The sequence below is a fragment of the Scardinius erythrophthalmus genome, assembly GCF_964197995.2.
Source record: "Scardinius erythrophthalmus genome assembly, chromosome: 6".
NCBI classification, from domain to species: Eukaryota; Metazoa; Chordata; class Actinopteri; order Cypriniformes; family Leuciscidae; genus Scardinius; species Scardinius erythrophthalmus.
The window spans coordinates 3,051,205-3,064,540 of NC_138226.1; the positions used below are offsets into that span (position 1 = coordinate 3,051,205).

Genomic DNA, 13,336 nt, shown 5'->3' on the forward strand with positions numbered 1-13,336 from the left:
TTGACAGCCCATATACTGTATATATATATATATATACACACACACATATACACAGTAAGTATATATATATATTATGTATGTGTGTGTATATATATTATGTATGTGTGTATATATATGTATATACTGTACACACACACATATATATATATATATATACACACACATATACACAGTAAGTATATATATATATATATATTATGTATGTGTGTGTATATATATGTATATACTGTATACACACACACACACATATAAACCTTAATGTTAAATGTGATTAATCATGATTAATTGGTTTGACAGCACTAAATAAAATGATTAAAAAACAATTATATCAAGTTCAATTATATGTAATATTTGTAATATTTTAATGGACAGGTTTTGTGGGAGTCGTGTCAGATGTGCATTTTGAGTTTACACTGTATTAAAATCCAGAAACTGATTATTACTCACTATTGATGATTGTGAGCATGGCGGGAGGTGATGATTGTAATCCGTGTAATTAAACTTCTGAATATGAGGATGAAACTGAACGTCTCTCCGTCAGGAATGAACGCAGCGATTCGTGCCGTGACCCGGATGGGCATCTATGTGGGCGCCAAGGTGTATCTGGTGTATGAGGTACAACATTCATCTAACATTCATGTCTTCACTGATCTGTGGGAATATATGGATATATGAGTATTAATGTGAGTATTCACTGTGATTTCAGGGGTATCAAGGACTGGTAGACGGAGGAGACAATATTAAACTGGCCAACTGGCAGAGCGTCACCAATATAATTCAGCTGGTAAGATCTGGACTCAGATCAGTTTAGATCCAGACAGAACATCTGTGCCTGAAAATCAGTTATCATAACTCTTCTTTCTTCACTACACTACCGTTCAAGAGTTTGGGCTCAGTAAGATTTCATTCATTTATTTTTAATACTTTCATTCAGCAAAGATGCAGTGATTCCTGAAGGATCATGTGGCACTGAAGACTGGAGTAATGATGCTGAAAATCCAGCTTTGATCACAGGAATAAATTACACTTTACTATATATTCATATAGAAAACAGCTATGTTAAATTATAATAATATTTCACAATTTTAACTGTATTTTTAGCTAGCCTTGGTGAGCAGAAGAGACTTCTTTCAAAAACATTAACATTTCTCACCGACTTTTTGAACGGTAGTGCATATTGGTTAATAAACGAATATATTATTTGTTAATATTTTGAATGAGGTTTTTATATTTTAGTTTTCATATCAATTTATTTGTAATTTTGTTATGTGCATTTGTCAATTCTATTAGTTTTTGTATTGCTGTATTTAGCTTTATTTTTATTCAGCTTTAGTAATTTTAGTAACGTATTTATGTAAGTTAGTTGCCATGGCAGCATTTCCAATATTTAAGTTTGTCATCTAATCTTTATATTTAATATCAGCTGTATTTGAGTGGCTGAAAGCAGTGTTTTAGTTGCAGTGAAACGGCTGTAGTGAAGGTTTCCTCTTGTTGAGTCTCTCTCTCTCTCTCTTCTGTCTTGTGTTCTGTGTTCTCTCTCTCTCTCTCTCTCTCTCTCTCTCTCTCTCTCTCTCTCTCTCTCTTCTGTCCTCTGCTCTGTGTTCTCCGGTTAAGCTGGTGAACTGGTAAGCTGTCCTGCTGCATGTGCTTTCATCCAGCCTGGAAAAATAAAGATATATCAGAATAACTTAGACAATATTAACATTTATTACATGGCTTGGTTGAATTCTAATGTTAAATGCGGTGTGTTATTTCTTGATAACCGCTGCTAAGTATAACACACCGTTGCCATGAAAAACAGAGCGTTGCTATGGACGCAGGATTCTAACCGTAGAGACGGAACGGACTATTTTCTTTAGCGGAAGCAATACAATCGTTTTTAAATCAATAAACTCCTTTTTAAATCAATATTTTGTGTCAAATTATTGATTTATTTGGTGGGTAGCCATGTAATAAGCGGGATAATGTAGAGCGAGGCGGTTATTATAGCGAATACAACCAAGCTCCGCTTCGCGTCGGGATCCCGATCAGCCTGTCGGGGTTGTGTTCGCTATAACAACCGTCTCGCTCTACATTATCCTTTACCTATAGATGCCACAGGTAGTGTTGGAAATGCAGTAGTTTGGTCTGATGAAATGTCCTGTATGCAGTGACTTCAGCCTGAGTTTAAAATAATATTTTTACTACTCAAGAGTTCTATGATTCTGTGATCAAGTGCATCCATTATTCTTCTTTTTAACGTAAATGTTTTTGAAAACTGTTAAAGGGACGGTTCACCCAAAAATGAAGATTCGGTCATCATTTATTCTCCCTCATGCCATTTCCTATTTTTTACAGTCTATGGTCATTTCAAGCCCGTATGCTGACTGTTGTTGTGTCAGTGAAATTGCACTGATGAACTTTCGTCTGCTCAGAGTTCATTTGCAGTGATGTTTGTTGATGCATTGCGCAGGTCATAGTTGCGAGCTTCGTGGTTGTTGTAACTGAATGAGATGAATCAATGCAGCATTTTTTCATCTGATTGACAGAGGAGATTATCAATAACTTGGTGTGGGGTTTAACTTGCTGCACGCATGCATGTAGACTAGGGGTGTAACGATACACTCATGTCACACATCACGATTCTGAACTCACGATACGATATTAGTGCGACACTCCAACACGTATGATACAAAAAATGAACTGTTGATTAAAATGCTAAATTTTATTATTAAATTGGTGTGTAAATGAAAAGTCTTGGACTTGGTGCTGAAAAAGCACAGGACAATAGAGACACCAGAATAACAATATTCATGATTTTGAAGATGAAAACAGAATTATTTTAGATGAATATGCTTGTGTTGTTTCACGACTAGATATATTTAAAATAATGTAAGCCACTTTTTACTGGTAACATCAGACATTTGGCATTATCAGGACACACACATATTCCCCCATTGCATTATTATATTATATTCAACATTATATACAGTAGTTTAATGTAGTACTGACACTAAAACTCATTTTGGATGAACTATACACGATACATGTTGTTGTATTTTGTGTTGTGATATATTGTGACACAATATATTGTTACACCCCTACTGTAGACGGTAATGTGTTTAAAGGAGAAGTTCACTTTTAAAATGAAAATTCTGTCATCATATACTCACCCTCATGTTGTTTCAAACCTGTATGAATTTCTTTCTTCTGCTGAACAGAAAGGAAGATATTTAGAAGATTATCAGTAACCAGACAGTTTTTGGGTCCCATTGACTTCCATAGTATATTTTTTTCCTACTATGGAAGTCAATGGGACCCAAAAACTGTCTGGTTACTGATAATCAGAAGAAAGAAATTCATACAGGTTTGAAACAACATGAGGGTGAGTATATGATGACAGAATTTTCATTTTAAAAGTGAACTTCTCCTTTAATAACAGCATATAGCCCCGAAGGTGACATGCAAGAATTAGTAAATAAAGCCAGTATTTTCATTCTCTGGGTGAACCGGTTTAACTCCCGAGTGCAATTCACTCAGTGAGTGTGTGTGTGTGTCCACTCACTGACGGCTGTGTTTCTGCTGTTTTCCTCAAACTCACCGTGATGCATGAGACTGTTCTGGCGCAGTGCTGACGTGCATTTATGCCTGTGCTGAAGCATTGCAAGTAATTACTCTATATGATTGAAGACTCATGTCTCCAAGCGTCTCCTCTGTGTTGTCGTCCTCCACAGGGAGGAACGGTGATCGGCAGCGCCCGCTGTAAGGCCTTCACCACGCGAGAGGGACGCTTAGCGGCGGCCTTTAACCTGGTGAAGCGTGGCATCTGTAACCTGTGTGTGTGTGGAGGAGACGGCAGCCTCACCGGAGCAAACATCTTCCGTTCGGAGTGGAGCGGACTCCTCCAGGAGCTGGTGGACAAAGGTACCAAATCACACCAAATGTGAAAAACACAGAGCTTTGCTATTTACTTTATAGTTTGCCATTATATGCGGTTTTAAAAGTGCGTCGCCACTAACAGAACTTCAAAAATAATGACTAAATTGAATTTTTTGTTAAGTCTTCTGCCCCAAAAAATAGGGGTTTGCATGATATATCGGTATCGGCCAACATTTCGGTATCGGCCAACATAACCCGGTATCTGCCAACATTTCGGTATCGGCCAACATATCGGTATCGGCCAACATATCGGTATCGGACAACATTTCGGTATCGGCCAACATATCGGTATCGGACAACATTGGTCAACATTTCAGTATCGGTCAACATTTCGGTATCGGCCAACATATCGGTATCGGCCAACATCGGTCAACATTTCGGTATCGGTCAACATTTCGGTATCGGCCAACATATCGGTATCGGCCAACATATCGGTATCGGACAACATTTCGGTATCGGCCAACATATCGGTATCGGACAACATTTCGGTATCGGCCAACATATCCGGTATCTGCCAACATTTCAGTATCGGCCAACATTTCGGTATCGGACAACATATCGGTATCGGACAACATATCGGTATCGGCCAACATATCGGTATCGGCCAACATCGGCCAACATTTCGGTATCGGACAACATATCGGTATCTGCCAACATTTCGGTATCTGCTAACATTTCGGTATTGGCCAACATATCGGTATCGGCCAACATCGGGCAAAATTTCGGAATCGGTATCGGCCAACATATACCGACAACATATCGGTATCTGCCAACATTTCGGTATCTGCCAACATCGGGCAACATTTCGGTATCGGTATTTCGGTATCGGCCAACATCGGCCAACATTTCGGTATCGGACAACATATCGGTATCTGCCAACATTTCGGTATCTGCTAACATTTCGGTATCTGCCAACATTTCGGTATCGGACAACATTTCGGTATCGGCCAACATTTCGGTATCTGCCAACATTTCGGTATTGGCCAACATATCGGTATCGGACAACATATCGGTATCTGCCAACATTTCGGTATCGGACAACATATCGGTATCGGACAACATATCGGTATCTGCCAACATTTCGGTATCGGACAACATATCGGTATCTGCCAATATTTCGGTATCGGCCAACATTTCGGTATCAGCCAACATTTCGGTATCTGCCCAACATTTAGGTATCGCCCAACATTTAGGTATCGGACAACATTTCGGTATCGCCCAACATTTAGGTATCGCCCAACATTTAGGTATCGCCCAACATTTAGGTATCGCCCAACCCAACATTTAGGTATCGGCCAACATTTAGGTATCGGCCAACATTTAGGTATCGGACAACATTTCGGTATCGGACAACATTTCGGTATCGGTATGTGTTAATTTTTAATGTTATTGTTATCGGGCTCATAAGAACATTTGGCTGATATATTAAAGCCGATAAATAATGGATTATTTCCTTCAGCTGAGACACCTCAGATGTGCACTGTTCAGTTTGATGGTTTTAAATTGCTTGAAATATGATTGGAATCACTTTAAAAAGGACAATATGGTTCAGTGCAACATTTTCAGCGCAAGTCTGTCATATCGGCTTCATACAATTATAATGAGAACATTATAATTGTGTGTTTGGGACATGGATTTGACTTTAGTGAGACTTGTTTTTGAAATCAGGCTCATAAAAATTATATAAACATTTGGATTTAGATTTATCAGCCAATATATCGGTTATCGGCTTTCAAATATAAAGAATTATCGGTTATCGCGCTTCAACCAAAATGTTCATATCGGTGCATCCCTAAAAAAAAGAAAAAAAACTAAGGTCATGAAAGCTGACTCAAGCTCATAAATGATCAGTCGGGCAGTAAAGTCTCCTCAGGATAAGAATCATAAAGCCGTATCAAAGTGTCAACGCAAGCATTGACTCATCAGTGTTCAGGAAACCATTTTGAAATTGTAGTTTCCCAAGATACAAGTTCAGCTACAGTCAACTAGTTAGCTCTGCTACAAGTTACTAGCAAAAAGTTGTTCCTTATTTATTTATTTTCATATTAATAATAATATTATTTATCTTCTTTACATGGCATCAAGGTTATTATTGTTAACTACACCTAAAACCCTTAAAGTCCTCCTGTAGTCAATCATTTTATCCCTTAAAACTCTTTCACAGAGTTTTGAAATCACAAAAATTGGAAAAAAAAAATGTCTTCATGTCTTAAAATATCTTGAATGTAAATCGACACCCTTGCCTCATTTAGTGGTTCTATGAATATGCAAATGAGCCCTGCCTCCACTCACTCACTCAGCTCAGAGGTACTGGTTGACGATCACACGTTGATCTGATTGGTTACAAGGTAGTTTGTGACGTCAGAAACACCAGCGATTTCAAAGCGTGTTTTTGAGACTGTCTTTGGTTCACTGCAGTTTTAAGGAGGAAATACTCAGCAATGCTGTCGACTTATGAATTTACACATGCTTTGTCTTAAAGCACATTAAAAACACCACATAGACACATAAACAACATTAAAAACTGGATTTACACCACAGGGGGACTTAAAAAACATTTCTGTTAATTGAAAAAAGCTGGAATAAAATATAAATATTGGTTGAAAAACTTTGATATGTTGCCTTGGCAATGCATTAAACTGAAATAAGCTTAAATTGAAGACTGAAATAAAATCTAAAACTGAAGTAAAATGTCGTAAATTACACCTAAATAGCAATATTAAAAACAAAAAACTAATAAAATGACAAAAGCACATAATGAAATTATAAAAATGCAACTTAAGTTAACACGAAAACTAAAAATATAAAAAATAAAAGTAAAAACTAAAATAAAAACTGCCACGAACAATAAAAGTCACAATTAAACAGAAATTGAATGGATAAAATAACACTAATCTAACTCGAAAATGTTGATGAACTGCAGCATTCTGCTAAATATTTCCCCATAAAGGAAGTCTTTGGACTGATTTGAACTATATACACATTTACTTATACGCTTCTTATTGACAGGTCGAATCACGGCAGAGACGGCCCGTCAGCACGGGCACCTGAACATCGTGGGTCTGGTGGGGTCCATTGATAATGACTTCTGTGGAACCGACATGACCATCGGCGCTGACTCGGCCCTCAACCGCATCACTGAGATCATCGACGCCATCACCACCACCGCCACCAGGTCCAGCTCAACTCACACGTTTCTCATCTTCACTTAGCTTATCGAAAACAGCAATAAAAAAGAATAAAAACAATATACACATATTTAATAAAACAAAGTAAACTTTTTAATTTTGTTTAAATTGATGTAATAATATAACTAAATCTAAAACTGAATAAGAATTTATAAAAGCACATATTTAAAAAAAAACTACTAAAAATGCCAGAAAAACAACAAAATTACTAAAACTTTAACTGAAATAATAAAAAAACTGAAAATATAAAAATAAACATTAACTAAAATAAAATATTAAAAAGTAAACTTGTTTTAATTTAGTTTGTCTTGATGTACTAAAATAGCAATGTAAAACTGAAATAAAGTTTAATAAAAACTATATCGACATTTAAAAAATCTACTAAAATGACTACTATATAAAAATAAACGTTAACTAAAATATAATATAAAAAAGTAAATTTTTCAATTTAGTAGAACTTGATGTAATAAAATAAAATAATCTAAAACTGAAGTAAAAATGAATAAAAACTTCAAATTTAAAAAAAAAACTACTAAAATGAGAGAAATGCAAAAAAAAATACTAAAACAAATAAAAATCGAAATTTAAAAATAAACATTAACTAAAATAAAATATAAAAAAGTAAACTTTTTAATTTCATTTTACTTGATGTTATGAAAAACTGAAATAAAAATGTATAAAAAACTATATACAGATGTTTAAAAAAATGACAGTAAAAAAAAATTTACTAAAACTTTTAACTAAAAAACAGAAATATTAAAAATAAACTGTAATAAAAATAAAATGTCTTTATTTCTGCTAATTTTTATTTAACTTTTTTTTAACTCGATGTTCTAAAATAACTAAGACTAAAATAAATTGAATAAAAAACTATATAGGTATATTAAAAACAAAACAAGAAAACACTAAAATGACAAAAACACACTCAAAAAATGACTAAATCTTTAACTAAAATCAAAATGAAAAATATAAAAATAAAAGCTAATTCAAAATATTATTAAAAACTAAAATTGTATCAACGTTATGTAAATGACACTGGCTATAAGACATACTGTATAGATAAGAAAATATAATATAATTAGTGGGAAACTGTCTGTGACTGACGACTGATTTCCTGTTTGTTCAGGAATGCACTGAATGTGTGGAATTCTCGTCTTGTCTCGTCTCGTCTCGTCTCGTCTCTCTTGTTCTGTTGCGACAGTTGCACGTAGGCAGATGTACATTTAGACAAGTTTTCATCATTGTAAGTGCTCACTTTGTGTTATTGATCTTTTTTCCAGCCATCAGCGCACGTTTGTGCTAGAGGTCATGGGTCGCCACTGCGGGTGAGTGTGAGAAAAACTACACACACACACCAAGAAATCATGGGAAGATTACAAACATGTTTAGATTTGAGATTATGTGTACGCTCTAGCAACCACACAGAACATCTTGGCATACACCCAAACATTCTAACAGTGCCCCTAGCAACCACACTAAACATCTTGGCAACCACCCAAACATTGGAACAGTGCCCCTAGCAACCACACAAAACATCTTGACAACCACCCAAACATTCTAATAGTGCTATAGCATCCACCCAGAACTTATTGGCAACAGTTATTTTCAGTATTGTTTATATAATATTACAGTATTTATTAACAATTTTAATACGGCTAATTTTCTGTTTTAGTTTTAGTTAGCTTTTTTAATTTTACTAGTTTTTTTTAAAAAAGCTTTAATTTTTATTTCAGTTTTTCTAGTAAAACTATAAAAATAAACCCCCAAAGGATGATATTTATTATTATTATTTATGTTGGTACATTGTTCAGTATTATATTGAGAGCACTTTTTGTTAAACTTACTATTGTGAGGAAGAAAATACTTCAGCTGTACAGAATGTCTACCAGTTGTAAAGGTGTGTGAGTTTTATCATTTTAATTATATGCACTATAGTGTATTGTATATTTTTTATTACTATTTATTTATTTATTTATTTTTGGTACATTTCTTAAGAAGCATGATTCATTTTTTTTTGGCCAGTTGTGGTCTGTGCAATAAATATTAAAAGTTCTAAACCATTGATTGTGTTTTGTTGTTCCACTATAGTAGTGATAATATTTTAATATTTAAGTTAATATGGTGTCTCTCACATTGTCCCACAGCAACATTAAAATAGTGTAGATTAGTGTACAATGTTTAATAATAATAAGATGTTCTATTTAGTGTCCATTTAATTCATTTAACATTTCATATTGGGGGTATCCAAGAAATTTCTTATATTTAAACTTTTTTTTTTTTAAGTAACGCAATAGTTACTTTTCCTGGTAATTAGTTACTTTTGTAATGATGTAATTCAGTTACTAATGTAGTTACTTTTTGTGAGAAGTAACTAGTAACTATAACTAATTACTTTTTTAAAGTAACTTACCCAACACTGTTAATAATACGGCTAATTTTCTGTTTTAGTTTTAGTTAGCTTTTTTAACTTTTTTATTTCAGTTTTAGTAATTTTAGTACTTCAAATTATATTTCTATAAACTTTAGTTGCCAAGGCAACATTTCTAATTTACCTAAAATAAAAAGGTTAAGTTTTATAAATACTTTATTTCAGTTTACTTTTATTTAAAAATTTCTCTTTTTTCCTTTTAATTTTAGTTAAAGTTTTAGTCATTTTTTGTGCATTTCTGTCCTTTTAAGTAGTTTTTTTTTTTTATAAATATATCTATATATAATTAATTCATTTTCTTTTCAGTTTTAGATTTTCTACTGCAATTCAATGCTCTGCTGTTTATTTAATCATTTTCCAAAAATGAAAATTCTGCCATGATTTACTCCTCCTGACAGGTTTGGATGAGGTTGAGATAATAATATATAATTGAGATAATAATATAATATTAGTTCTGTCATGACATGAGTGTTTGGTGTGGTAATGGATATGATAATACAGATATGTTTGGTCTTGATGGAATAGATCTGCTACACTGTTGCTGTACAGTATAGCGTTCATGAATTCCCCGTAGCAGATCTGCACAGGTGGAGCTGGGGAAGGTGAGGGTTTCTGAAAGCGTTTTGTGTGAGCTATCCCTTTAAGGACCGACCAGCCTGTGCCATCTAGGGTGTCATGACAGAACTTTTGACTTTTAGGGTCACTGATGTTTTGGGTTTTAGAAGAGCACATTATAAATGCACATTATTATGCTCACTGACGTCCTGTGGCGTTGGCACTGACCCTGTTCTCCTGCAGATATCTAGCGCTGGTCTCAGCTCTGGCGTCTGGAGCCGATTGGCTGTTCATCCCTGAAGCTCCTCCCGAGGACGGCTGGGAAGAGCTCATGTGCGCTCGACTGGGAGAGGTGAGATCAGTTATAGATCATTAAACACATTGATGGAGCACACATGATCGCATTTATGAATCAAGCCATTCATTTATAATTACCTGTAGTTTTAAGAGCATTGTTTTTATATGATCAGTTTTTGTTTTAATTCTAGTTTAAGCATTAGAAATTTTGCTATGAGCTTTTTTAATTTGTGTAATTTTTTATATTATTATATAGCTTTCAGTTATTTTTATTTTAGTTTTAGTAATTTTAGTTTTAGATTTCTCATCTATTATGTTAGGGATAATGTACATCTAGCCGATTGTTATCCCAGAATAAACACACAAACACACACACACACACACACACACACACACTTGGAGGGGGTTTATTCTGAGATAACCACCGGCTGGATGTACATTATCCCGCTTATTACACTCCTACTTGCCACATAAGTAAATAATTAGACACGAAATATTGATCTGAGTTGAAATATTTTATTAGCTCTTTAAACGCAAAGCTTCCACGGAGAGAGCCGTTTCAGCGGCAAGATCAAACTAGACGGATATTTAAGAGATACGTTATACAGTCATATCACTTATTACACAGCATTTCAACACATAAATAATTATGAAGATAAGAGATATTGATTTCAGATTAAACTGTTTTAAATCGTACTTGTTTGTATCTTATAATCCAACAGTGTACAAAACAATAGTCACAAAATGGCCGCCGCTGCGTTTGTATGAAACAAGAGCGAGCGAGTCCATGATACTGGATGGCATAATTAAATAACTCTACACAAAATATTGATTTGACTGAATTTTAATATTTTATTAGCTCACCAAATGCAAAACTTCCACAAAGAAAACCCGTTCCTAGCGAGCGTATAGCGCTGCTGACTTAACACGGATGAGCCTGTGTTTCTGTTTTCAGCGGTATGTCATTCCCAGATAATCGGATGGCGCGTTTGACCAATCAGAATCAAGTATTCCACAGAGCTGTGTAACAAAGTATTTCATTACACGGCTGTCTGAAATGCTTGATTCTGATTGGTCAATCGCAACATTCGGAGGTCAGTTATTCCCCAGTAGAGTGCATTAGCACCCGCAGACGGGATAGAAATAACAACAGCCCAGTTTCACTTTATGACTGCTCGATGTGTTTGCTCAGAGCCGCAGTAAAGGATCCAGACTGAACATCATCATCATCGCTGAAGGAGCCATCAACAAAAGCGGTGAGGCCATCACCTCCAACTACATCAAAGACGTGAGTGAAGCTCTTCAGATCGCAACAGGAGAAAAGCTCTTAAAGGGACAGTTCACACAAAAGTCATTTACTGTCATTTACTCGCCCTCAAGTTGTTCCAAACCTGTATGAATTTCTTTCTTCTACTCAACACAAAATATAATATTGGAAGATATTGGAAGATATGGTAACCAAAAAGGTTGATGGACCCTATTGACATCCATAGTATGGACAAAAAAAAATTCTATGGAAATCAGTATCGACATTTTACCAACATTCTTTAAAATAGATTATTTTGTGTTCAGCAGAGGAAAGAAACTCATACAGGTTTGAATCAACTTGTAAATGATCCAATGATTTTTGGATGAACTATCCATTTAAAGTCATTTTAGTACATGCTAATTCAATTCCTATAGATATTATTTACACCTGCTTTAGTTTTTTCATAAAATTTACCATAAGTTCGCACTTATTAAATGTTAGCCATATGTTTTCTAGAAGTGATATGAACTTGTGGAAGTTTGTTTCCGCCACGGAACAACAACAAATAAGGCATTTCTTGCAATTTTAAGAAGTTATATATCATATATCATTTATATGATATATATATCATTTTTCAGACTTTTTATATATCACAATTTTTATATATCACAATTCAGACTTTTATTACTCACAATTCTGAGTTTATATCTCACAATTCAGACTTTTATATCTCACAATTCTGTGAAAAAAGTAAATTACCAGTAATAAACTCGGAACTGCAAGAAAAAAAAAATCAGAATTGTGAGAAAAAATTGCAGTTAACTCAAGTTTATATCTCACAATTTTGACTTTTTAATCTTGCAGTTCTCAGAGTTTATATCTCAAAATTAAAGTCAGAATTGTGAGTTATGAACTCAGAATCGCAAGATATAAACTCGCAATTTGAATGGATTGTGTATATGTATCAAATGTACCTTTTTCCTTTGCAAGGAAAAAGTCAGAATTGTGAGATGAAAAGTCGCATTTACCTCTTTTATTCATTATTCAATGTTGGAAACAAGCGTCCATAGTCTTCTGATAAAAAGTCTTCTATAGAGACATTTTAAAGCTGGAATTGAATTCATTTTCATAAATTGATACTGTACATTTTACAACACTGTTATTTTTTGTTAAGCTGCTTTAAAAACTATGTTTATTGTATAAAGCTCCATTGAAATAAGTGTAAAAAAGACAGATAAAACAAGTATCAGCAGCTCTCTTCTAACACTGCTTGACCAATCAGATGTGTATAAATGATCATGTGATTTGTGATTGTGTGCAGCTGGTTGTGTCGCGTCTGGGTTATGACACTCGGGTCACTGTTCTGGGTCACGTCCAGAGGGGCGGGACACCGTCAGCCTTCGACAGAGTTCTGGTAAATAAACACTTTCAATTAAAGGTGCACTGTGTAATATTTAGGAGGATCTGTTGACAGAAATGCAATATCATACACATAACTATGTATAAAGACCTTAGTTAATGAACCGTTGTGTTTTTATTACCTTAGAATGAGCATTTCTTTCTACACACATGCGGGTCCACTTACATCGACGTGTTTCTACAGTGGCTCTAAATGGACAAACGTGTTTTTGTGTTGTTCTTCGTGCAAAGAAGCGAGCTAAAGTCAGCGAATAAAACACTGACACAATGATGAACAAGTTA

At 34.6% G+C, this 13,336-nt stretch overlaps 1 protein-coding gene across 2 annotated transcripts in view; it reads left to right on the forward strand.

Annotated features, from left to right (window-relative positions):
- The window catches only part of pfkla (phosphofructokinase, liver a), a 33,452-nt gene that overhangs the window by 1,086 nt on the left and 19,030 nt on the right, over positions 1 to 13,336 (forward strand). For both annotated transcript variants that reach the window (XM_081367932.1, XM_081367931.1), the window contains exons 2-9: positions 542 to 615; positions 707 to 784; positions 3,714 to 3,903; positions 6,928 to 7,093; positions 8,387 to 8,431; positions 10,333 to 10,441; positions 11,579 to 11,674; positions 12,957 to 13,049. In XM_081367932.1, coding sequence (XP_081224058.1) covers positions 542 to 615; positions 707 to 784; positions 3,714 to 3,903; positions 6,928 to 7,093; positions 8,387 to 8,431; positions 10,333 to 10,441; positions 11,579 to 11,674; positions 12,957 to 13,049 — 851 coding nt within the window. The remainder of the gene's footprint in view (positions 1 to 541; positions 616 to 706; positions 785 to 3,713; positions 3,904 to 6,927; positions 7,094 to 8,386; positions 8,432 to 10,332; positions 10,442 to 11,578; positions 11,675 to 12,956; positions 13,050 to 13,336) is intronic.